We start from the raw sequence: 27300 nt of genomic DNA on the forward strand, positions 1-27300 counted from the left end.
TTTAAAAGGGGGGCTCCCGCGGGGGCGGCAGCGGCGCGAGGCGGCATCCCCCGCTGCCATTGGCTGAGGGCGGGCAGCGCGGCCTCTCTTCCCTCGTGTCCCCCCCGCTCCCCGCCCCTCACAGCGCGGGGGGTGGGGCCGGGCCGCGCCGTGTCGGTGGCGGCGACGAGCGATCGTGCCGCCGCCCCTCGGGACGGGGACGTGAGGAAGGGCTGCTGGGGAACGGCTGTGGGGCGGGACGGGCAGTAAACAAGCCCCTGGCCGCGCTCCCGAGGTTGGCCGGCTCCTCGCGGTCGTCCCGCCGCCCTTACCCTTCCCGTGCGCTGAGGGGGAAGGAACGATCCCACCTTTGCCGTTGCTTCTGTCTCTCAGTCTCCCGCTCCCTCCTACCGACCCGTGGCCACGGGGGAAACAAACTTCGTCCCAAAATACGGCTCGTGTTCACAGACCGTGCCTTGTTTTGCGCAAATTCCTCGGCCATTCTCCACGTGGAAAGCAGGAGCTAAAGAAAGCAAAGCCACACCATGAGGTAAGGAAAGCCCAAGTAACACACTCCGCCAAGTAGGTGTATTCTGTATGAATTATTGGCTCTTGGCATTCATTGGCCTTTAAATTCTTAAGCCTGCATGCTTTGTGTCCTCCAAGTGGTTTTAAAAGAAACTAATGTTAAAATGAGTTAAAAATAGTGATATGATCCTAACGATGCTCGTTCTATAGAGGCACAGATCTCGCTGCATGCTCCCTTTGTTGCCCATAGAAGCTGTATGCCCCATCCCTGCAGGTGCTCGAGGCCAGGTTGGATGGGGCCCTGGGCAGCTGAGCTGGGGGTGGCAGCCCTGCATAAAGCAGGGAAGTTGGAACTGTACGATCCTTAAAGTCTCTTCCAACCCAAGCCACTTTATGACCCTACGGTTTGTCTCTTTGACCATGCCCACCCAGGTCAAACACAAAGCAATGGTACGTACAACAGCAGCAGAATACAGAAAAAGTAAAAGCCCACAACAAAACTTAGTACAGCTGTATACAATGCATAAGAATCGTCAAAGCAAAGAGAAACTGGCAAAAAACGTGTGTTCCCCCAGGAATCAGTTTTTATTCTCCATGAAAAGCCCCAAATGTATCTTAAACAATTTAACAAGCAGAAGTTAATGCCCAACATCCTCCAGTGCCTCTGTCCCAAGGCTGTTCTCCAAATGTGGCTGAGCTTTCTTACAGTGAGTTTGGCTTCATCCAGCACCAGGTAACTGTTTGAATAGCTCAGATCGAGCAACCCCTTTCTGGAACCAGATTCGATCTTCAGTACGTTTGCCAACAATGATTAACCTAATTAAACTTTTCAGCTGCATAGAAATAAACAAGGGCAAAATCCAAGACCGAGTCTTAGTGTGGCCAATCAGACAGGTCACGGTTCTACAAGCACTTAACATATATTTCTGTTACTTGGATTCCTCAGATTACTTCAACCCCCTTTGTGAATGATTTAGGGCTGGGACCTCTATGATATATGGTCAGATTTGCTTCTGGCAAGACCCACATTTTTTTCTTCTGTTTTGGATGGTGTTCAGCAAAGCGTAAGGCTAATTCCTTCTCCCTGTGTTTTCCAATATAGTACTTATGTATTACAGCTTCATTTCCCTGTTTTCCCATAAACACTGTCAATTACTCCCCCAGCTTATTAAAAATAAAGAATAGGATTTTATTTTTTTTTTAAACCATTGTGAACATATTAACTTCTGCTTCAGGACATTTTCATCGTGGATTCTATTTTATGGTTTTAAGAGCTGTTTTTCCCTGGGTAAGTGCGAAGTGGCTGTTTTCCCTTTCACCTCACATTGTTGGGAATGGAGACGCACAAAATCTGACACTCCAACACATATGATTTTTATAAATCTGATGGATGTAGTTAATCTGCATGTTCCTTCAGTATTCTCTATCTTACTGAGCTATTTATATTGGCAGGAAAACACAGTTTATGTTATCAAACATTAGGGCAGGTGGGGCTTTCCTTTAAGGGCTCTTGCTAGAAGTCTTATGTAGACATCTAGGGAAATTTAGTACCGCTTTCTCTTTGGTGCACCATACTCCTGTCAAAAATGACGTCTCTTCCCTTTTGAGAAAGGTCTCTTGAGATCTCAGCTGTTTCCCTCATAGTTCCCGAGAACAATAGTCACTCTTCGAGTAAGATCATTTTCAGTCTCCACCTTCCATAGAAAACGTGCTTTGCAAACAGAACGTGGGCAAGATGAACCGCAGTTCAATTTTTAAACATTTTTATCCCAAATAATTCACAATGAATACATTGGTCTGCAAATCATAGAATCACAAGGTTGGAAAGGACCTACAAGATCATCTAGTCCAACCATCCGCCCATTACCATACCTACAGAAAACCACTAAACCAGATCTCCTAGCTCCTCATCCAGAAACCAAATATTTTAATCAAAGATATGTGGGTTTTTTGTTGCTTGTTTGTTTGTTTGTTTAAGAAAAAGACTACTTGAAAGAAAAAATATATACCTGGTATTATAGATAGAGTATATACCTGATATTAAGGATAGACCTGAAAGTAAGGCCACCTTTGTGGCTCTGTTATTTGTGCCCTGCATGATCACATGAAAAAACAAAAAAAAAATGTTACTCATGAAGAAGAAAAACACTACTAGAAATAACAGTAAAACAGACAAAAGTGGGGAAAAGAAAATCAGTGGAGCTGAATCAGCTGAGAAATAAGGATTTCAGACTAAGATGTGAGAAGCATCTTTGTTTTGTCTACGATTTGTTCTTGCTGATTGTCATTCACTTGCTGCGATGGTGCTCAGGTTATGCCTGATTTTGAATCAATATATCAATATAGCAAGTGTCTATTCCAGGTAGGAGTTTACCCTGCCCTTTATGGGCTGTCAGTAGTGCTTTCTGCAGCTCTACCCAACACTCCAGCCAACAACCTAGTAACTATTCACTCCCTTTATCACAAACTAATGGAAATAGACCAGTTCCTGAGTAGCTCTCACCTGCAGCATTCCCTTCTAGCATAAGACACGTTTCAGTTACCAAATAATTAAAAAGACAACACTATTGCCTATATAGTTCATGATATTTCAAGACAGCTTTTTCCAGAAATCATTTTACCTGTAGGAAATTTCAGACTTATGTAGTATTCTGCAAAGGGGACAGAATGGCAAGTCTGAAGAGTACGTATTCAGAGAGTTTTATTTTTCCTTCTGTTGAGTAGTTTAGAATTTGCGCTGCACTCAATGAAAAGCGTATGCCTACACATCCAGAAAAGGAGGCCTTTAGCTTATCGTGCCCATCAGAAATGCTCAACCTTTATCACAAATCTTCAACAAGAGGAACAGGAGTAGATGCAAAATCAAGAAATGCTGGCACTACAGGGAGAGGATTATGCAGAATTCTGCAGCCACTTGGAGTAATGCATACGCTTAATCATTAAGCCTTTCAGTTGTTTAATTTTCAGCTAGTATTTATAATGCACCTATTCAGCAGAAGGATTTGGCCTTAAGTCAGAAAGATGAGATAAACAGGATGACCATTAAAACACAAAAACATGCGCTATCACCGACTGTGTGAAGATCAACATCAGATTAAATCCAGTTCAGTGAGTAGTGTTTATGCATCTCTCAGCCAGACAGGATGTTCTACTGATGTTTCAGGCTGGGCTCCTGCTGAGCAGTGTGAAGCACAGGGATTGCATCTCACTGTGCAAGTAAGTCGGTCACATGTTCAAAGATACAAAGAAGAGACTTGTGTTCTGTGGGGAGCACTGGGAGGGTCAAACCATTGTTTTAGCATTTGATAGTATCTGCAGTAAAAGTTCCTAAAGGGCTATTATTTGTCGAAATATAGGTCCCCTCCTACTTCACAAATAGCAAGAGTGCTTTCGGTTTTTGTCATTTCTAAAGAAAATGAGTAGTAACAGAGGTGGAAAGAATAGCCTGGCATCTAACTAATGAAGCTGAGAGTAGGCAGTGGTTCTGATTCTCACTCTTATGTTCATCTAAAACAACTTAAAAAGACTATTTTCCTCTCTGAGTTCACCTAAAACATACATTACGTTTCAGGTCTCAGGGACCTGAGACACAACACACATAAAATTAACTTTGTTTTGAGTTTTTTCCTTCAGTGATGGGACTTGGCAGGCTGTTATCTGGGACAGGTAAAGCTGCTCTTATTGAAGGTAGTTAGGTGAAAGTAAGTAGTAGTCATTAACTTATAAAAGCCCTCTGCCACCTGCAAATCTCCAGTTGCATGAAGCCATGAATTTGATTGAAGTCTTTCAGCATTAAAGTGCTTTGTTCTGCCTCCTAACCAGCTTCACTGTGAGCATCTGATCAGAGCTGGTCATCTACCTACAGTTTGTAAGAGGGAAAAGGAAATTCCAGGGGACAATTCATAGGAATCTACTTTAAACATTAACATTTATGATGAGGTAAGTGATATTAAAAGAGACCAGATGAATAGCTTAGGTGTAGGTATGAGAACTCTAGGCATCTAAGATTTGGTAGAGTTAATCCCACCTTCAGATACCAAGTGGAAGATCATCTGAAGATAACTTTTATGCAGATTCCAAAAGTGTAGTTTGTTTTGATCCCATCGCAAAATGAGGAAGCATGAAGAATACATTGTCCTCACCTGATCATTCACCTTTTCCTTGGCAGTGAAATAACCAACACTGTTGGCAACATTCTCATTCAGCTTCAAAGTTAACGTCTCTTTCAAATGAGTAGGAACTGCTTCAAGCCATTGTTTTAGGCTGTCTTCAGGCTTGGTTTGATACCACTATGCAGGTCGAGTATTTAAAACTTCACCCATTATCATAGGATCTAAGCACCTCAAAGTTCCTTCCTTTGCTTACATACATTTGATATCTTTCAGACCACCTTTGCAATCTCAAGAACTCAATTTTGCTTTAAACAAGAGTAGGGAGCATCAGAAAAGCAAATATTTTATCAAATAAATCTGATCTGACTGTGGTTTAGCAGCAGATTTTGTTTGCCTGCTCAGTTGCTGCCTCTGCCAATACTCTGCAGCAAGCAACCAAGAACAGAAGTGACACTGATCATGATTGCTTGCTTGTTAAGATTTTCCACGTCTATTCCAAGTAAATGTACTTTGTTTATCACAGTTTTCTTTCTGTCACCTTGAAAGTGCTTTTGTATGCAAGGCTGGAACAAGGGTCAGCAGATGTTGTGGCCTCGTTTCAAGGTATGATTTATAACTCTGTCAGCACTTTACTTACTAGGTAAGCAGAACTATGTATCTGTGTGAGTCAATTCAAATATGAAGGTGCATTAAAACTGTTAACAAAGTCTTCTGTGGAAGACTTTGCAAGTTGAAATGATTTCTATAGAGAAATACAAACAGTAGGATTAAAAATGTCATTTTAAGAGTAGCGTAGGTATACTAAATATATCAAGGAATATTTTTCAGATTAGGTGTGTACGCGGAAAAACCAGATTGTGTTGTTTTAATATGTAAAAGAGATAAATACATAATTTTCCTAAAGGTAAACACACACATAGATCCTGCACTTTCTAGTTATACTCTGACAAATGTCCATCCTTACGAGATGAACAGGGTCACCTTTACCTTAGGTATCATACAGTGTCTTTTATTTTAGTTACAATGTAAAACTTCTATCTATTTATTTATTAATCTAAGTCTTCCCTCTTCCTCTCACTGGGGTAAAATGAAGATCATTTTAATTAAGACTTAGCCATATTTCGTATTAAATTAAACTTCATCTAAAGCTTTCCACTAGAAATCTTTAACACTTCTACTTCCTTCATCTTCTAAGCCCTTAAGAACTTGTCAGTTGCTTGATAATCCAGCACACAGAGCACCATCTTTAAGGGAATAGAAGGTACGACAAATCAGCAATATGATACAAATCCAAACCACTTAACCCACAGGAATGATTCCTAAGCACGAAGGAATTTGATTTATAACAACGTGCAAGCAGCAGTGTCACAGATTCAAAATTCACTGTGATGGTGCGTAGTGCAGGATAATACTGTGCACTGACAAGATCTGGCCATCAAGAGAGTGCTAAGACCTACAGCACTACTGACTAGGCCTGAAAACTGGGCACTGTCTGGTGTATAACACCAAATGTAGGGTGAATTTGTTAGGCAGAATGGCATCGTTCATTATTAAGTCATTCTCAGTTTCCAATATTCAACTGCAAACATATCAGATGGAAAAAGCAGTTTCCTGGCAGTTCGATGGACCCAGCTGTAGTCAGAAGTTAGAGACACAAACTTGAGGTATCACTTTAGCTTTTGCAGAGACACTGTTATTTTGGGATAACCTGCAAGGGAATCTGTGTGCTTCAGTTTCTTCTCACTTTGCCAGTCCTAGGATGCAGGAGCAATACAAGAGAGCTAGCCTTATTTTTTCAGCCAAGATGCATGCTTCTTATCAAACTCATTTAAGGAGTATGTATGAGATAGTAACTGGAACCACTAATTGTTACAGGTGGGTTGATTTCTGATCTCTGGGTAGACATCAATTTGTTGCCATTGTGTCCTGTCTTATCCTCGGGCGTTTCAGAGCCTCCCTGCTGCAGACAAAACGAGTGTCACTACCTCTGAATTTCTGCTGTATATTGCCAGGTACAGATTCTCTACATAACCCCACTCCCACCTCTGTGAGTTTTTTCTGCCCCTTAACCTACACCAGCCTCTCTAATTAGTTGGCAAATACTACCCACATCTGCTTTGCTGATCCCAATAACATGGTTTCCTAACAACTGTTTTCAGAAACAAGTTTGGTGTTAAAGCAAAGGGCACAACCTTAGTGCAGGAATTCCTTATCCATAAACACAAAAGAGCGATAGATTTATTTGTTTTTAAACAAACTTTTGAACATGGTCCCTATGGTCTGCTCAAACTATTCCCCACCAGCAGCAGATCCCAGGACGCCTTTGAAGCCTGAGGCCAGACAACCCTCCAGACTTCCTGTCTGACCGCTGATTTCTGGTGCCATGCATGCTCTTTTGCTCAAGGAAACGCTTTCTTTTGTTGACCATGCGTGGTTTCACAGGGCCCTGGCCACTAATCATGCAGATAGAGCAGCATTCCTCTGACACTTTATCTCCGATAGCTCAGGAAAGGACCTTCAGTTAAAAGCTGTTAATCACATTCTCAGTCTAGGAATTCACTCTCATTATAGTTTGATTGTATCGGTACAACTGGAAAGTAAAATTTCAGTTGGTCTAAATACCAAGCATTTAAAATTAAACCAGCATTTCTGGGAGGACTCCGAGTTCCACTTCCCACTAATTTCTTTTCTCCCTTCAGCCAAGCCTTGAGCCAAGCAAAGCTAGATAAAGCTTGCTTCATATCCTATTTATGCTTCTCAAGGCAAAAAGATCACCAGGGAATGAGTTAAGAAATCTGTTTCCCAGTGCTTGCTCAAAACTTCTGCAGGACAGCTGGGAGCCAGAGCACAAGGGCAGCTCTGAGCTCCTTCTGACCCCTTCCTGTGGAAGGGCACCAACCCACCTCTCTGCAATTGGCTGTACACAGCCATTTCCCTGTGAAAATGAAAGAGGAATCAAGGCAGGGAAAAGGATAACGCTGATTGTGTAACTGTAGTTTGTACATGCTGTACATCACCACTGAAGCACTCCCTTTGCTGAGCTGAGAACCTCGCTCTAGTTTACATTATTTTGCTGCTGCAACCCTTGCTGTGAACCTGCTCCAGAGATCTGTAATTTATTGCTTATGTTATCTGTACCTGCATGCCCTGTTTTCTGGTTTGTTTGTTTGTTTTTTCCTCGTCAGAAAATAAACAGCTCATTTCCCTGAGACCTGTAACCAACAATATGAAACACACATACACATTAAAATTTCCTTCCATTTCAGCAGCTATCCATACTGATGCATAGCAGGACATACTGATGTGAGAGGAAGCATTCCAGAAACGATGCAGATTTTACATTATCTTTAGACAGGGATCAGGAGGTCCTGCACTGTGTGTTCCAGCAGCATAACAAAGCTAAGTGCTGAGTGTGTAGATCAGAAGAGCGTTTAAGTGCTTTTTGTTTGATGCATAACAGCATTTACTTCACAGGCTCAAAAGCATTGATAGCTGACCTGTCAGTAGGTGATACGAAAGCTGAGCTCAATGTTTAGAGGTGCTTCTACGCTCAGTGCAGTTTTAGGAGCTCACCTGCTAGAAACTCCTGCGTAAGCTTTAAATGCTGCCTACATGTCCCTTTACCTAACTAGAGATAGTGAGAGCAGGAATTGCCATCTGCCGGCCGAGCCAGGAATGATCTGTGCCTGCAATTCATTTCTTCATCTGTGTGGCTAAATTTGGAAATGGGTTTGAGCATAAGAGATGGCATGACGTGGAAGCGGGACAACGCAGCTTGCAGCCAACTCTGCACACAGTGCATGGTGCTGCTCAGCCTCACTCCAGGAAGGGCTGAGGAAAAAATAGAGAAGGGAATAGGTTTTTGGTGATCTGAGATTCATTGAGGTGTTGATTTAAAAGCAGATAGTCAGCAAAAATAATTAATCTGTTGTGGAAATGTTGTACTTCTGAAGGAAGTTTGGATATTGGGAAACATTTCTTCTCAGGAAGAGTAGTGAGGCAGTGGCACTGGGGGGTGGTGGAGTCACCAGGTATCCAATAAACATGGAGATGTGGCAGTGATGGATGGGGTTAGTGGGCATGGTGGGGATGGGCTGACCATCGGAGTAGGTGATCCTTCTTGTGTATACAAGAACAAACCTTTCCTCTTAACTCTCTCCACATAGTTCACAAATTTATATCTTTGCTGTGTTTCCCTTCAGCTACATCTCCAGGCTAAAAGTTCATTTGGTCATTATTCATTCAGAAGCTATTCCTTATCTTTCAATCATCTTTGTCCTTCTCTGAGACAGTTCTGTTGTAATATTTTCCAAGGTAATGAGGAGTCAGGAATAGCTGAACTGCACACAGCAGTCAGGGTATAGGCACACCTTACATTTATTTAGCAGCTGACTTCTGTGCTCTGTGTAATATTCCTCCTTCCACTCTTACCCTCAGCATTTGGTCTGCTTTCTTTGGTTGGCTTTTTGTGGGTCTTTTTAAGTGTCAGAGTGATTTTTTCACTCTAACATAATCTCAAGGTCTTACTTCTAAATAGCCTTGGTAAGTTCAGAACAAATCTATTAAAATGCTGATGTCAGAACTGTTCATCGCTGGCACTTACAACAGTGAATTCCATTCGACTGGCATTAAAACAGCATTCTCAAAAGGGTCATCTGGATATTCTTGCAGGTGGTGCTGGTCTCTACAACACCAACATATCCATTATTGCCAAACTTTGACAGAGCATTGTATTATCAAAAGCATCAGTCAGTGTTGCCAAGTCACAGGACCTAACAAAGATTCCACAGAATATGGATAAATTCCATTAAAAATATAGAAAGGTCCAACCTAAATCAAATTGCAAACTGTGGAAGAACTTGAATATAGCCAGCAACAGGAAAGAAAACTAGCAGGTTTCAATGACAAAAAACCCTTCTTCTATGTACATAAAATAGTGATTTCTAGTAGGCTATTTTCATTAGAAAGCTCACTAGAGAAAAGAGATCCTGAACTTGCTTTTTTTCCTTCTCTAGCAACAGCAGTTCACTAAACAATACTAACAGGCTTATAGAACATTAATAATTATCAAGAAAAATCAAAATAAATTGCTGCATGTCTTAATTAGTCTTTCAGCAACATCTACGATAATGCATACGATCCAAGTACAAAGAAGACAAATTAGCAATGTGATACTGCTTTTGAGTGAGAAGCATTTAAATTAATCAGAACCTCACGGCTTGGGAAATAAATCGATAAGGAAGTTAAGGCCTATTAAGTCATGACTGGCATGAAACAGGCAAAAGGAAACATTTATCTGCTAATTTCCAAGTAGAAGAGCTAAGGGACGTCCAAGAGAAAGACTGAGCATCACGTTTAACCCCAAAATTACTATTTCACTCAACAAAGCAAAATTATGGAACTAGTCAAGAGAAAATATTTAAGATGCCAAAATGATAAACTTAACAAACCAATAGACAAAGTCACAAAAGTAATATCTGGTAATGATAAAAAAAAAAAAAAACAAAACCACAACCCTCAGCAAACAGGAGAGCATCTCCAGCTCAGGAAGTTTATAAACTGCAACTTTCTCTATACTATGAAATAATGGGAGAGGTATTGAAATAGAACTATGCTGAGTTTCTCCCTATTTCCTTACTCTTATCCAAAGCACAGGATGCTTATCCTCATTTGAAATTCCAGGGTGACGCCCAAATGCAGCTCGGTGCTGCCTCAGACAGTGCAGTTTATTTTCCACATCTAAATCTATCTTTGGAAAAGTCCATCTCTAAAACATGTCACATCAGATCAGGAGAACTTTTGATGTGAGTTGAGCACGCTCATGGTTTTGGTTTTATGACATAAGTGCTGTACTTTGAATTTTCACCTAACTGAAATTTCTTCAAGATATTAGCATTGCTGTTTGCACTATGAGCACATTACTTGGAATATAAAGGCACAAAGTGTTCCCATTGCCACAGCTCAGCTATCCCCAGGTCTCTTATCCACAGAATTTTCTTTCAGCGAGAAGTTTTGGCTTTTTGTTCTGATTAGAAACGCCGTGAGGTCTGAAAATGTTGCAATTCCCAGAAGTTTCCATTTTCCTCAAAGCTCTTTTCTGGTTGCAGACTACAAAATGTCAGTGTGCTTGTGAAAGGAAAGTTCGTATCGCTTACAAACATTCATCCTGTAGATATCGTTGTTTAAACATCTGCTGATCTTTCATGGTCCCACTAAGATCTCTCCCACAGCAGTGAGCCGAGTTGGATTTTCTGCTCCACAGAGCCTAGATGCAGGAATTCCCACATCCCACACCCAATCCATCAATCTAAGACAACAAACCACTTTCATCACACAAGTACTTCTTGGCAAGCGCAAAATACAAAAGAGGAGTAATGATCCTCCAGACAAAAACAGGAATGCTTGCTCTCATTAAGGGTTTCCTTGGGATTTTACTCAGCGCAGCAAGAAACTGCTCAATACTCCTCTGCAACCTGGAATTGCAAGTAAAGAAAAGCCCTCAAAAGTTAAGATCTGGAGGCACCTTGCCTTTTACCTTCTTGTTTGTTTGAAGGAGAAGCTACCACAAGGAGAGAAAGCCATGCTCAGTCTCTGATGAGTCACGTGTTACTTCAGCCTCTTGGTGAGGACTTTTTGTTTAAGCTGTTATCTACTATGTCTGATTCAACAGCATTCTGGGATCCTTCTCTGCAGAACGCAGGTGTTACTGTCCGACAAGAAATAAACGACTGTAAGCATTCAAAACTTACTCTTAAAGACTGGACTTTGCTGATTTGGTCATGAACAAAATGACCCTTAAGGCAAACCACAGTGAGTCTGCTATAAAGCTGACTGCACCTAGTAAATATGAAGTTGGGGAGTTCTAGTATTTATTTTTTTTTTAGGTTATCATAAAAGCCTCAGTTTTAATAAGTGGACCTTTTATGAATGGAACATGACTTGTGATCCTTAGAAAGGAATTAAATATATATGATGTGGTGCTCTGATGGACACCCATACAGTTATGTGTGTGTGAAGACAGTTTTCTGTGTGTGACTGATGGGAAAATACATTGAAGATCTGACTCTGGCTTTCATTTTCTAACTGATGATTCCTTCTCACCTGCAGGAAAACACTTCCTGCCATGTGTCAGTTTTCAGACAGCGTTCAACATTGTTTTTGCAGATGTGATCCGCAAGTTCTGATTTCTCCTCTTCCCATCTTCCAAGTTCAATGCCCAAGAGAAGACTTGGAAGACCAGAAGGATTCTGATTTCAGTCATCTGGCTTCTGCAACGAGGAAAACACCTCCGCTAAAGCCATCTCTTAAAAGTTTGCCTGCTCTTTCTTAGTGCTCATTTGTTTTGCTTACAGAATTAGGCCCATGGAAACTAGCTCTTTACCCACTAGGTTGAAAAGTTCATTCTGTTCTACTTTTTAATAGAACAAAACTTTCCTGTAAGTTCAGCTCCCAGAATCCATCAGGAGGCTCGTCTAGCTGGCTCTGACCAAATGCTGGCACCATTTTAATAAAGCACAATTTTTGACAGGATTTTTCCTTCCCTGCTAGCATTTAATACATTTTTTTCCTCCAGGCACGCTGGTCAGGTAGCATAAATCTCCTGCCACAACCACGAGGCTCTGAAGGAGCAAACTTTACCCTTGACAGAATCTCATCCACGAGGTCATCCTTTGCACCAGATTTGTCATGCCATGTGCTGAAAAAACACTTCATCTTCACCTCTTCTTATTGTTCCTTTAACTCTGCTTTTTCCTTCACAGGCAGCTTTGCCTGTATGTGCTTGAACTCTTCAGTCAGCTCACCACGAGCTTTTTTTCTAGGAATTAACAAAAAAGAATTAACTGCAAACCCTATCAGCAATTAATGATCTCCTGAAAACAGCAAAAGAAGGCTGGTGGAGTCCAAAGGAGTGGTAAAATATTTTTCATAACTGAAGAAAACAACTAAATCTGTCTTCAGAGGAGCTGAGGACCGTGTGAGGAAGCAGTGAAGCTTTCCAAACATAACATACTACCACACAGTTCTCTTGTACTTCTGCTCATGCTCAGACTAGGGCGAGCACAACCTCATATTTTATTCAAGTTCATTAAACAAAAGCATTCAACACAGCTCATAAAGCCTTATTCATAGCACAGCTCCATAGCATCCAGGGACGGAGCAGAGGGGAGAAGAGCCTATTGAAAAAGATCTTTACAGTAGAAAAAACCCTTCCAGCTAAAACAGCAGCCTTATAAGAAGTTCTGTCTGTCAGAAGGGACAGGAGGAGGAAAGGAGACCATTTCACAAAGCTACCTGAATGCTATTTTGGAGATCACCTTAAAACTACCCTGAATAGGCTTCTTCATGTTTATCTACAAGGCACACAGATGAACTAGAGCCTCTCCTAGTGACCAGGGCTGGGTGTAACAGATCTGGAGAGGTAAAGGAAACCATCTAGTTGGCCTCACAGCAGGAAATTCACAGTTTTAGCATTTTACCTTTGATCACAAAGCAAGTTCCTTAGTTGCTACTGCCACATGTATAAAATAATGCCTCCTTCATAGGGAAAGCTGTGGTGAAGCTCAATCACAAGCACAGGTGCCAAAGAACATCAATTTTATAAGATGGACTCGAAGCCCTGATCAGGGCACCATCCCACAGCTGCACCTTCATAACTCCTTACAGCAGCATCACTGTTCAAGTCCCTTCATACTCTTGTCTATAAGGTGCATTTCTGCAGCTGTTTTAAGAAATATCATTATGCATTACAGAATCAAAGAATCACAGAATTATCAAGGTTGGAAAAAACCTAGAAGATCATCTAGTCCAACCATCACCAATACTTCCCAGCTAAATCATATCCCTCAACACAACATCCAAACGTTTCTTGAACACCCCCTATGGTCGGCAACTCCACCACCTCCCTGGGCAACATACTGCTTTACATACATTTACATTGCATACCGCTTTAAAAAAGAGAGCCTACAAACAGACCTATTTTCAGGAGAAAAAAAAATAATAGAAAGCCAACATAATATTTGGCTCAAATAACAATAATGTGCAAAGTAGTAGTACAGTGTGTCAACAGGAGCTGAGTACTATGACCTATTATGAATTAAAAGCTTACTGGTGTTGATTGGTGTGCTGCAGAAGGACTTTGGGAGGGCTTATTAGTACTTTATAGGAAAGTTTTAATTTATTTTTGTATGTTTTTGCAGCAAGCCATCTTAACATAAACTTCCGGATACAGGACATGCAATGTCCTTTTTGCTCATGAGAACCAAAGGAGTTGAACTTTCCTCTTTAGCCACATGGACGTTTGTTACAAATATATTCTGCTGAAGAGCTTAAGTTTCCTTGTTGCATTGAAAATAGGTACTGTCTCATGCAAAAACATGACAACATGAGAGTGAGGAGACAATTTGCTCATCTCTTTCACCCTACTTCCACTTTTCCTGCCCCTAGATGAGAGAGGAAGTTTTGAGCCAATGATTTCAGAAAAACATTAGCTATTTGCACTCAAAACTGAGAAGACACAACTGCTCCTGGACATTTTTAGATAAGGAAACCTGCACTTAGTAAAAGGAGTAACATCTTTATCTGAAAAACAGGCAGGGAGGGATGAGGCATCTGAACTATCTTTTGGTAACAGCAAGCGTTCATCCCCAGTGCACCCATCTACAGCTAACAAAGATAATCACCACTGCAGCCACAATTCCAGAGCACAGAGCAGTAACCCTCCTGCCAAGAACCCAGAGCTGCTATTAATTATTTCATTTCACAGATTTAAAAGAAGGGAGAAATAATGCCAGCACCTGAAGATGCCTAGAATTGAGCTTGGTCCTCAGCACAGAGTCATTTTGCTGCCTTCTCCGTGCCATCAATGTCAGGAAAGAAGAAAACATTTCAAACTGCATTACATCATTTTGTATGTGAACAATTCAGATCTTTGCAGGCAACATGTGAGGGACAACTGAGGGATCAGGCCTAGCCAGCATAGGTTCATGAAAGGCAGGTGCTGCTTGACCAACCTGATCTTCTATGACTGAGCGACCTGCCTGCCTGCTGGATGAGAGAAAGGCTGCTGACATAGTCTACCCGGACTTCAGCAAAGCCTTTGACACTATAATAAAGAGCAATGAATAGCTGTCTTAGTTTATCAAAGTGCATCTGCCAAGTTCACTACTCTAAGTAGATGATTCCCTTGCTATTTAGAATGGGTTTAATCTAAATTATTTTTGTCTTCTGCAGTGCCCATAGCTATTTCTTTGTCCATAGAGCACTGAGCTCATCCCTGCCTACTGTGGTCTCAATTCCCAGCCTCCTCAGGTAGGTCTCTTAGAAACCTCATGCCTACCTTAAAACACCTTTGTTGGCTCTTCTTGGTTATCATGCATAAATGTATGACAGCAGAGTTATTCTTCCTCTACAGCACCAGTCAGATTGTTTCCTTTGAACATTCATCAGATTAGAATGGAATCCTACACAGGCTTCATATTGAGGTGCCTTGTATCTTCTTTTCCTTGTAAGATTATAGGGAACATGACTTAAGCTACAACCAACCTGTTTCCAGGGATATATCAGCCTCACGCAGAGGTACTTTAGAAATGTCCAAGAGGAAACAAGCTGCACTGGAGACACAGGAAAACTGTTTGCACCACATGTAGTACACATGTCCACATGGATTATATATGTGTTATTATATATAGCTCACATTTTCCCACTTCCTCTTCTTTAATATTGAAAATGTCTCTAACGATTCTGCTCTAGTTTCCTTCGTTTTGATAGCACCTGAAATAAGCAACAGTCCTCAGCCTTTTATTTTTTGCTGGCTCGATAACACAGCAGTCGCTATGGCTGGTGTTGGACTTCCCTCTTTTCAGGCTCTATTCTAACCCTCCCCAGCTACAACCACATTAGTGGGGGAGGGAAACCCATCACAGTCAAACCCAGAAAACACTCAGTGAAAACAAATAAGGTTGCTAAGGAGCAGTCCAGATAAAACTCAAACCCACAAAATCTGGGCAATAAAAAGGAGTTCACACATTGGCTGCAGGCAGACACCACTCATTCCCCTCAGTGCTCGCTCTGTCACGTTGTACTAACACAGATTGAGGTTGTGATCAGTGATACCTGTGTGGGACTAATTCCCAACAACGTGGGAATTCCAAGAGCCCAGCATATGGCATCACTCTGTATTTACCTGTCTCTCCTCCAACCTTTTTTAAATCACACCATACAAAAAGTGCCAAGTACACTTATAGTGCGGTTAGAATTCATCATGTAACTGCATTGTTACCTTTAATCACAGCAGCCTCATTAGCAATAGCACAGGTGCCAGCACAGCAGCACAGCTGTGCAACATAAGCACACAAACCACAAGGATGCAGAAGGCACCAGTCCCTGCCCCTGCCAGCTCAGCTCAGCACAGGGTGGGTATTACTCCTCATCTGCAGCTCCAGCTCCGCTCTGCAGGTACGGCCTCAGGAAGCACACCTTGCCAGGGGGAAGCTTTTCCTCCAAACCAAACTCATCTCTACAACCCACAAATGAAGCTGCCTCCAGTGCATCACTGGAAGGTAGGGAGATGAAAAAAATGAGAGGTGAACATGCCAGCTGTGCCTCGCACACACCACAGAGCCCTGGAGGCCACCTTTATGTACTTTCAGACCTACAGACGCAAGGGGCAATTGTGGTGAGGTCCCTTTTGACAGCTGCCCTTTGAGCACAGCATGTTCTGTTCCCCACGCACACACCTACAGTGCAGCATCTGACAAGTTTCCTCACGCTTTAAAAGACTGTGAGAAAGAAGAACATGCAACTATAAAGTTGTTATATTTAGCCCTCATATCTCCACTTACCTTGAGTCAAACCAGATACTCAAACCACAGCACTGCCTGCCACGCAGAGGTACCATCTTACATGCTGTACAACAGAGATCACATTTGCCGCCCATCTCATGGCTTCATCACTGCTTTGAAGCAAGGCTGATAAGACATGAGGTGAGCTCAGGATGAAACCAAGCTAGCAACTATCTCCTTGCACACTAAGAAACCCACACTGCCCACTATGCACCAAGACAGCACCACTTTGACTATTTGACTAATACAAAGTACTTACCAGAAACTGAACAGATTTCAATCCCCGATAGCAACATAACTTGAAAACAATTTGTATATAAAAAACCAAAAACAGCCTAATGACCTCAGAAAGACCCCACACTTTGAAAGCCCTTTCTTTGTCATGCTGTAAGTTTCATCAAACCAAGTGCAGCAAGAACACCGCATGGCAACTGCACTGCCAGACTTACAGCTCAGCTCTTACACAAGGACTGCAAAGCTGCCCAACGGCTTCCATCCAGGAAGTAGGAGAGAGGCAAAAATAAGAAGCTGTCTCCTGATGTGACACTTCAGCTGACCCAACTCTTAAGAGAACTGAATAGAAAAGGAAGTACCAAAGAACAAACTCGCAGCATTGCTGTGTTCATCGTGTACCTAAAGTGCACATATTTATAATACAGAATCCTCCCCAACTCACAAGCATAGACTATGGAGAGAAGCAGCTCTCAAGCAGAGATAAGGGAAGACTCGTACCTTTCACGGCTGCTTCACATACCACAAAATAAAACACGGTAGAGATCCTTAAGATCAGCAAAAATACTAACTTACCTTTGCTCCTTCCATTCTGGGCACAAATCAAGCATCAAAGATCAAAATTCCAACTGTAAAGGTTTCATTTATGCCTAAAGCAAACATCAGGTACTTTGCTACCATGGTGATGAACACCGCGAAAACACCTTAATCACTTCTCATTCTGCAAATGGTAAGGAGGGCTTGGTGCAAGTAATCTGGCATTAGACACGTGTCACGAGTTCATACTTTAGAAAATGGTTTGGAGTTTATTAAAGTATTGCAGTTGTGCATAAACTGAAACACATCAGCAGTAAATGAACGCAGAAGTCATGTTGCACATATTATGTGTACACACTATGCTGGTCCTGCAAGGAGTTCATAAGATAGGTTGACTGATCAAGGTTTCCCAACATTGTAACCATAAAACTGTTCGGGAAATGAGTCACCTGCTTAACTAGCACATGTTTGCTCATATCAAGAGAATAAATATTCAGCTTTGGAAAACTAAACATGTTACATCTTGTGGTTTCCCCCCTCCCCTTCTAAATAAGCAGGCTCTAAGCTAGAGCTCAATAACTCAAGGCTCCCTTCAGAATGACAAATCATAAATTTTTGTGAGATTTTTTAATATAAAACTAAACATAAAGGCAGCCAAATCCTTTATGTTTGCCACTTTTATATTATAATTTACATTTAAAAACATTAAGATACAAATAGCTTTCCAAGTTGTTCCAGGCCATCACCCAGATTTTGTCTTTTTAGGACTAACACCACCATCTTCAGCTGACTTCTCTGCTGGTCTCTTTTTTAACCCCTTCATTTTTCTTGTCTGCAGTTTACTAAGATCTTGTTTCTGCATGTGGATCCGACCATAAGTTGTACCAAACACATCATGGGAGATGTTCTTTTTCTTCTTAGGCTGTAAGGGAAGAACGGCATTAGTACTTCTGAGTACAGAGTGTGCTTGTAGCTGTGGTGAGAAGCCAGGCGTGTCTGCCTGTACCATCATCACCAATAAACCACCAAATCAAGTGCCTAAAACCACACATGCATATGATCCCAAGGGATTTACCTTTAGGGCTTTGGGTTGTTTTAAAGATAACTTATAAAGGTCATCTGAAGCTAAATGTGTTCTCCTCATAACCAAATCTAACGAAGGTCCGATATCTTCCAGTTCAATTCTTGGTATTTTACAGCCAGATTTCTTCAGAAGCACCCTAGAAGGAAAGAACAAAAGCAACCAACATTGTCCTTTGGGACAAATATTTATCTGCCTTCCTAAAGGGCAGTTTCAATCTTGCAATTGGGAAGATTATTAAAAACAAACTGCTACTGCTAATTCTATTATTGAGAAAGTTGTCAATAAATTTATAATTAATTTCCATCACAACATGAACACACTGAAAATATGATCTCTTTAGCTTTTGTATTTTAAATGGGATTAGAACTCTCATTACAACTCTTAACATTCAATTACACTACCCTAAAAAGCCACACCATTCCAGAAATTCAAAACAGTGCCCTGTGTATTAACAAACAGGGAAAGTACATATACTGCAGTTTACAGCAAAACACTCTGAGCCCTAGGCAAAAAGTCTGCCTTTTCTATTGGTGCTGTTTTGCTGTGTGTGTACTGTTTTTTGTTTCTTTAAGAAAGAGATTGTTGTTACAGGAGAAATCAAAGTTGCACAGAATACATGGGCTTTCAGCACTTGCAGCCCACAGAGGAAAGGCCATGAACTGTGAGAGCAAATGCCAGGTCAGGAAGATGATCTTGTTCTGCACATTCCTGTTTTCCCTTCTGTATCTCTGACTACAGTGTACTGCCTGCTGTTCTTCAACAGAGTCCTACGACATCAGCCTGACATCAGACTAAGTCTGTGAAGTCTAAAAAGATACTCCAAATTCACCAGTTCCCCAAGTCTAATTTGCAACACATTACCAGTCCAACCATGAGAGAACAGTCCTCCTAGCTAGAAGGAAGAGGAATGAACAAAGAAGGAATGAACACCTTTAGGTCTTAAGTGCTTTCCTTCTGCCACACAAGTTACTCTGAGTTACAGCAGAACACCTCTACATACCATATGTTTTAAATGCAGTTCGCTACTGCTCCAGGCAGTTTAATTACAGAATTACAGGCTAAAATTTGGGAGAGCTTGACAAGTCTACCAGAAAACCAAACATGGATAAAATACACACTCACTTGTAGCTCCTCATGTAAATTTTGCCATCGACAGCTGTGAAATGCAGAACATGTTCTAACCCAGCCAGACGAATGTTGGACACAGTGGGACCTCTGAAGAAATCTGAAAAGATATTTAAAAGTAAGTGTCTGATTCCTTGACTGAAAACAAAGCCAGGAAATGACTGTAACAAATGGCTCACATCATAATGGAGCCATATGATGGAAGCAATATAAACTCCTTGTCTCTGTAGAGATTCTCTTCTGGCATCAAAAAGGGTCTTTGCACAACCAAGTGCATGTAGGAATCCTGAGAGGAACACTTCCCAGAGTTAATTCAGAAGCAATATTCATATATGGGACCTAAGCCCAAGTGCATGGACAAGAACAAATACCCTTTCAGAGCAGTAATTCTGTTTTAGCAATCTGACTGGGATAGCAAAACAGTCTATTCCTCTACATTTTTTAGCTACAAGGTCTTTAAACACACACTGTTTTATGTTTAGGCCAGTTCACATTCAGCTAAGCAGATTAGTACAGAGAAGCCATTTATTCAGATGCCTTTTTAAGACAGCACTCAAGACTCTTAATCAGAGTCAGACTTGGAAGAGCATAAAGAAGCGATAAAGACTTGTACAAAACAGAACAGAACTATTTTGTTTAATCTTATCTACCTTCCCCTCCCAGTGACTTGGGCAAGAAAGGTTTTGGTATGTAAATTCCTTCGTGCCTCCCCCACAATAAAGCACTTAAGTTCTTTGAGTAAGAGAGATTTGTCATTACAATTAATACTTTCTCTATTTAATAAGCAAAACACACCTATAGAAAATAAACACCAGAAATACTTGCTTAGTTTGCAAACAGAACGCCGAAAGACAGGTTAAATACCAAATAAACCATCCCCAGACAGCTTTTCACATGAGACTATGAAAAATACTGTGCAACCAGTGCCTGAAATAAGCACAGCAATCTGCCCAACAGATGCAGGGGGTGGAAAAAAGAATGTGACCTTGACTGAGGGAACAAGGTGTGCTAATAAACACGGCAGGGCAATGCTGAAAGACAGGAGAACCACTAACAGATGCAAAACACATCAGTCTCTTTCGTTCTGTCCCGTTTCAGGTTTCTCAGCTGGTTGTCTTTTCCTCCACTACCTTTTTCAAGAGGTATCAGCATCAGAATGACATCCAAAACAAAGTCTTGCTGGCATGTATCAGCTGGAGTCTAGCCAGCAATTTCCTTGGTCAGTTAAATACTCTCACTCCTCCCTCCTGGGTTGAATTTATAGCTACTAACAAGAAGTTGCAAATAAAATCCTTAGTCCAATTTTGCACATATTTTTCCCTTTGACTCGCTCTCTGTGGGTTCACAAGTGAACATTTACAGCGCTTTTACTGGCAACACTTCTCTTTGTGTCTTCCTGTGGCATCAGATCCTTTTACCCACAGGACGATCTGTTCCAAACAAATGCAGGTGGTCAGGAATTTCTGTTTCCTGGCAGTGTTCAACAGCTGCAGAAACCTTACACTTCAGTACACCCAAAGAACAGACATTTTTAATGTTTCTTAATTTACATCTCTTGCTTTGGTTGGACTAAAGACTTGCTTTCTCCTCTCTTTCCATTCCTACCTTTTCCTCCCTCAACACATTTCCAGAGCTTCTTAATTTACTTTTTCCTGCAGAGAGCTCCACAAACCCTTCCAATTTTCAGGTAGTCCAGAAAATTAAGGAATTCTATTAGCCTATACATTTCTTCCTGTATCAGTTCATATCCAGAAGGTGACAATACTGTAACCTCTGAAGCTATGATTAACATTCATAGAATCATAGAACCACAAGGTTGGAAAGGACCTAAAAGATCATCTAGTCCAACCGTCCTCCCTTTACCATACCTACAGGAAATCCCTAAACCATATCTCCTAGCTCCCCATCCACGCGCTTCTTGAACACTGGCAGGGATGGCGACTCCACCACCTCCCTGGGCAACTGAATATTGGAGGGGTCTAAATTCTATCCCAGGCTATTTTTCCCAGCCATCCCCTTTCTTGACTAGATGGAACCCGGAAATCTCTGGAAGGGACAGAAGTCTGTGTGAGGAAGGCAGTACAAAGAACAGGCCAATCTGAAACCGCAGCAGTCTCCAACAGATCAACAGTTCAGAAAGTGTATAAGAAAGCCATGTAATGTCTAATCATTTTTAGGACCCAAGTGGTACGCAACAGCAAATTAACCAGCAGGCAGCAATTCGAGGGAAGAAATATTTCATACATGCAAGCATAGGAAGGTTTTAAGAGTTTCATAAACTGCATTCCAAGAGCTTACACTGAAAATGGATTCCTGTCCTACTACCTTGTTAGACAACGAAAACAGAGAAAGAACAACATGTCCTCACCTTTCAGGCCTCTAAAATGCAGCTGCCATTTTTATCTTCTGAATAAATTCTTGCACTTCTTATTTTAAGCTGGCTACAATGTTTGCCCAACACGATGACAGTAAATCACCCTTGGTTTTTATTCCTACAAAGAAACTGCTGTAAGATGATACTCCTAACACAAACAATCCCTCTAGGTAGTACAAAAGCCAGTGAAAGCTTGGTTGTTCACCAGCATCACATCGCTTGGGCAACAACAAGCTGCTTGCTATCTAATATTCCCACTGGGATCTCAGCAGATCTAATACAGTAACAAGCTACTTGCTGTTGTTAAAGGAGTTTTTCCTTAGAAATAAAGTCTGGGCTTAAAAGCACTATCTTGTGCAGGAATAAAATGAATCTGTTCTTCCCTAACAGTTAAGAGAAGTCAAATTATCAGCCAAGGTATTTTAATTGGTTACCAATACTTTCACATCTTCATACAACTTAACCTTACTCTTTATCTATTGTCTTGCATTTAGGTTCCTCACAGAAGTCAATAGAACATTAGGACCCAGAGTACTTGGAATATATTCAAGATGAAAAACTGGATGACAATCTGAATACAGTTAACAACAGAAAGTTACTGCATGCAAATGAACAGGAGAAATGACAGGCAGATATAAAAAAAAAAAAGAGGTCAGGGAATACTTGCCAGTTATTTGGCAACTATCTAACGATGTATGTCTTCTATTTAGAGTACCAAGTTGCTTGATAATGGGGTAGATGAGCACACCTGGATGCGAATCACCAGCACTGTGCAGATGTCTGAACAAGATACATCTTAGAAAACAACACAGGTACATCCTGCAATGTAAATACTCATTTACACAAACATGCATTATTTAAACTCATTAATCTTCATGTTCAATGGTCACCCAACGTCAAAGGTCCATAAGCTCAGTATTAGTCTTTCATATGCCCTAGGTCCAGTCAGCTGGACTGAAAAGATGGAAGTGTTCTCTTCCGCTCCCTGTAAGTCTGACTGTAGATGAACCATCTTGCTTTAAGGAATCAAAAGAGCAAGTGGGGGAAAAAAAACAAAAAAATCTAAGGCCACTTTCTAAAGAGCAATGAGATTCTGTCTGCTTCCCTAGAAAAAGGGAGTCCAATCATTATTTACATAAAAGGAAGATCTTACAAAGATGCAAGATTATGAAACAGTACAACCCAAGAACGGAACTGGAAGAACGTGCCTGCTCTTCTCAGGCCAGTTTTGCCATTCTATTTAAGCTTATAGAAGTGATATACTTTTAAGAAAGCTATTAAGAAGCATAGAAAACCTACCACTCTAACAATCTTTGGTTTGGTTCTTGAAGTGTCAGGAGACACTGCACCACATGACCTGTAAGCACCAGGAAGTTACCCTAAGAAGTTTCATTGTTTTCTGTAGCTTGGCACAGTAACCCCAAAGCTTTAACTTCTGATGCTTCCAACCTAGAGGCAGAAATAAAACACTTCAAGCCATTTTGTTTATTAAGATCCTGCCTGGATGTTATGGCACAGCTATTATTTACAGTTAGTTAGTGCCTCCCCTCTTGGTTTTCTTCTGTGTCAAACAAGAGCAAACAGTTACTGACAAGCCATCGTTTCCCAATACATCACACTGCGACAGATTTATGCGATCCTGCTGCTCAAATAACAATATACTGACCAATAAGAAGGCTCTTCAGTCTCCTGTATTCTTCATTTACATCAAACGTGTCGCCAGCAAATATCAACATAGGTTTTGTTCCTTCAGGACATTTGTTGTTCTGTGGGATAAGAGTTATAAAGCAACAAAAATTCAGACCATATTGGGGAACTGATCACTGTATTAACGGCTGCTTATCCATTCAACACTGAGTGAAAAATGGTGACCTGTCATCTCTAGACAGAAGAGATGCTTCTTTTCTTGTGATACGCACGTGGAAAGACACGTTTCTAAACAGATGAACTGTATTATCAGGTTTTAAAAACATTTTTGCAGCATTTGAAGTATTTAGTGCACTACTGATAAACTGCCCATCTTCAAGACATCTTCATACCAATGCAGCTGGCTGTGCTGATGAAAATAATCCAGCTGTAGAATAACCTCTCCCTTGTGCCATTGGTTCACCTTCTATTAGATTAATTCTCCACAAAGATTAGCTGCATAGCAGTAGAAAAAAAACAAAAGACAAAGCAGCGCACAGAAGTAACGCTGTATGGAAGCACCAACTAGCAATACTCAAGCACAGCGTGAAACACTTTCTTCAGAAAATCTTCTGTTATTTAATATGCAGAAAATGTAAATGCACCGACAAAAGCCACCAGTAGATGTCACTGAAAGCCTGCAGCAACTCCTTACCTTGATGTCTTTCAGGGACACAAAGTTCTCAATGCCAAGCTCAACCATGTCCAGCACATGGTAATCAAACATGCGACCTGCAAACGCAAAGAAAAACCACACCAAAAATGAAGAAAATATGGCTACTTAAATATCTACTGAAAGCTAGACTTTCCATCCAAATAACAACCCAAGACAGACACATTACCTACTATCAGGTTATTGGGTCTCTTCTTGTTATGAGAGCCAAACAGAAACAAAGAACAATCTGATTTCTTGGAAAAGAATTCCTACAGTTGGGAAAAAGAAAAAAATGATAAATCATGGAATTCACTTCAGAGGTGTTTAAAATATTCAGCGTACAACCTGCTTACTAAGAACTGCATCTACCAGAAAAGTACCTGAGTTTCTATACTTCCACTTAGCAGCTGTGAAGCAGAAGAACCTGCCACATCTCCCAGCAGTAACAGCAGCTAAAAGGCTCATGAGAATACTCGGCCCTGCCTGCAGCTCTTCACGTGTGGGAGGTCAGAAATGACATCCCACAGAGCAAGCCCTGCCTGGGTGAACTGCATGTGCAAATCACACTTCAGCACCGAGCTCTGCCTCCAGGTCCCACAAAAGTATTGACTGAAGGCAGATCAAGAACAGACCTCCAGGGGACTCCCCTTGAAACTCAGGCACACGGCTCTTCATGACCTCACTTTGACATCCCTAAGTATTCTGAACAGCTCCGTAGTATTTCTTTAAAGGGATGCAACAAACTCAAAGGCTTAAGATGTGTCCCATTTATACTGCAATATCTCATATACCACTAAACTGACTTACGAAAAATCTATGTATATATACTGATTTAAGAAGAGATTTCAGCAGTTCAGGTGGTGCTTTGATTTAAGTGCAAATACATGTGATGTAATCTTAGGATCTGCGCATCTATTTTTTCCTTTCTTCCTCATAAATTTGCTTGACCTTAAAACATTAAAGCAAGAGAAAATCCAGACAGGCGCATCTCATTAAGTGGATTTACAGTCTTTCCCATCCCTTCCAAAATATTCTCCATGCCTCTGATGGAACTTTTCCCTACTTTATTGGGGGCCAAGTACATGTATTTTACTGAAAATGCTTGTATTTTTGACAGTTATTTACTAAATGTTGGAACAGGATTCTGCCTTGCAGATGGATGAATAAAATACCTACTCATACCATAAATCCAGATGTAATTCTACCTTCAGCTTACCCAAATTCATTACAGAATCGTCTCTCATCAACTTTCTGATAGTATAACACAAAATTATCTTCCAGTAACATTATTCACAATTGCACAGCTGTAAGATCTCGTAAGAAAAGATACAGTCTATACTTACCAATGATGTCTGGTCCTCAAAAGGCCTGGTAATATTTTTCCTGATAGGAAATGAGGGAGGGGATGGGGATAAAGAAAAGAATTGTAAAATCTGAGATAAGCACTTTAGTTCTTTTTCTGCTGACATTAAGATCCTGAATTCTGGTGGAGTCTGCAGCACTAGAAGTTCACCATTAGTTTAAGATATAGGCCATACTTATACTGCCAGGTGTTCTTTTTAGTGCTGCCACTGCCAAGTTAGGTAAACGTTTCTATGATTCCTGTCTCCTGGAGCCCAACTTTCAGAACAACCACATCAATGACTCTTCACGGTCTCCGCTTGTTCACCCAGTGTTCAGTTTAGCTCTTAAAATTCATGCTTCTATCCCACATCCATACAGGCAATGGCTTCCCACTTTAAGCAAGACCAATCCTGCCACTATAAGCAGCCAACCTGACACAGAACCTTGTTAGCTGTTTGCACAGATCACAACTGTGGAAGCCAATTATTCAGGTTTGTTGAATCCTGCTCCGTTAACATCAGCCACAGAACTGCATCAACAATGGCTCTACATCAACACTGACTGCATGTCACTGGTTTCCAGTCTACTACAATTTAGGATGAATCTCAGCCACCTTCTGTAACCCCTTGTGTAGCCCAAGCCCTTGCACTAACCAGCATCTCTGTTCATGCTTGGAAATGAACAAACACTGTATTGCACGTGACCACTTACTTTTTATACATCACAGCAAAAGGCTTCTTCAGAGCATACTGCAAGAGGCAAAGTTAAACGTGTTACACAGGTACATCTAAATGCATGGCACTGCTTTTCCTTAAACTCTACAACTCACAAGAGCACAATACTTTTCTTCACTAGGAGAGTGGTTAGGCCCTGGAACAGGCTGCCCAGGGAGGTTGTGGATGCCCCGTCCTTGGAGGTGTTCAAGACCAGGTTGGACGGGGCCCTGGGCAACCTGATCTAGTAAATGTGTATGTTTGGTGGCCCTGCCAGGCAGGGGGGTTGGAACTACATGATCCTTGAGGTCCCTTCCAACCCGGGTCATTCTGTGATTCTGTGTGATTCTGTGTAATACATAGTATAATTCTTTATGTATAATTGTTTTCAATCCAGAAAATAAGTCATCTAAAAGCCTATAGCAATAAAATGACAAAGCGTAGTGAGAAAACAGTACAAGAACAGCTACTATATGTAATTATGTTTTCAGGTACTGAGCCGGGATGGGCAAGTTTATGTTAAGGGAGAGGCTGAACCCTGCATCAATACACACACAGGCAGCCTATGACACTGGATATGCTATTAGCTGCATGGCCCCGTCCCATCCCTGCACCTCACCCTCTCGTTTTCAAAGGTGCTTGCAACTTTTATCGGGTAAGGACTTACAATGTCTTTAAGCACCTCAGTCACGGTAGAGCTGGCATTCCCTCCTTTGATAAGCATGGCAGTTTTGGTGTTTTCCGTCAGTTTGGGCTCTCTCTTCTCCAGAAATCTTTTCGCCCTCTTGGTTTTGGGCTTCCTGCAACAGCAAATTCACAGCTACAAACACCCCCTGCTTCAGAGGAGCAGCCGCACCGACCTTCCTCCTCCCCTCCCTCCCGGTCCCCACATCCCACAGCTGGGACACGGCTCTCCCCCCACTCACACCACCCGGTCCAGCGCGTCCATGGCGGCCTCACGAGCGGCTTCTGGTGCGTCACATCCGGCATCCGGAGCGGAACGAGGGCTCGGGCAGCCGCAGTGCACATGGAGGAAGGCTAAGCGAGACACACCAGTTCCGGCTACGAGCTGTGGCGGGCGGGAACGGCGTA

At 41.5% G+C, this 27300-nt stretch overlaps 1 protein-coding gene and 1 long non-coding RNA gene across 4 annotated transcripts; one reads left to right on the top strand and one right to left on the bottom strand.

Moving 5' to 3' along the window:
* Positions 1 to 75: 75 nt before the first annotated feature.
* Positions 76 to 23108, top strand: LOC107311792. 3 transcript variants are annotated; one of them, XR_004306583.1, is made up of 5 exons: positions 76 to 529; positions 1743 to 1795; positions 6495 to 6631; positions 14850 to 14927; positions 20535 to 23108. It is a non-coding gene; the product is annotated as an uncharacterized LOC107311792 (long non-coding RNA). The 3 variants fall into 3 exon arrangements; XR_004306581.1 differs by lacking the exon at positions 1743 to 1795; XR_004306582.1 differs by lacking the exons at positions 76 to 529; positions 1743 to 1795 and adding an exon at positions 2468 to 5222.
* RPF2 (ribosome production factor 2 homolog) lies at positions 17467 to 27263 on the bottom strand. Its single transcript, XM_015858609.1, has 10 exons — positions 27135 to 27263; positions 26876 to 27008; positions 26207 to 26244; positions 25495 to 25534; positions 24339 to 24420; positions 24152 to 24228; positions 23477 to 23576; positions 19434 to 19536; positions 18303 to 18447; positions 17467 to 18149 (listed from the first exon to the last, which is right to left on the bottom strand). The coding sequence occupies exons 1-10, from the start codon at positions 27155 to 27157 to the stop codon at positions 17970 to 17972; spliced, it is 921 nt and encodes a 306-aa protein (XP_015714095.1). The 5' UTR covers positions 27158 to 27263; the 3' UTR covers positions 17467 to 17969.
* Positions 27264 to 27300: the final 37 nt, after the last annotated feature.

Source organism: Coturnix japonica, chromosome 3, assembly GCF_001577835.2.
Source record: "Coturnix japonica isolate 7356 chromosome 3, Coturnix japonica 2.1, whole genome shotgun sequence".
NCBI classification, from domain to species: domain Eukaryota; kingdom Metazoa; phylum Chordata; class Aves; order Galliformes; family Phasianidae; genus Coturnix; species Coturnix japonica.

Bases quoted from the DNA above. Each gene is read 5' to 3' on its own strand.
- RPF2 (XM_015858609.1), bottom strand. From the start codon at position 27,157: ATGGACGCGCTGGACCGGGTGGT. The intron at 23,577-24,151 runs GTAAGGAGTTGC...CTTATCCCACAG, and splicing joins TGTCCCTGAAAGACATCAAG to AACAACAAATGTCCTGAAGG. The intron at 18,448-19,433 runs GTGAGTGTGTAT...CTTTCCTTCTAG, and splicing joins ATTTACATGAGGAGCTACAA to GGTGCTTCTGAAGAAATCTG.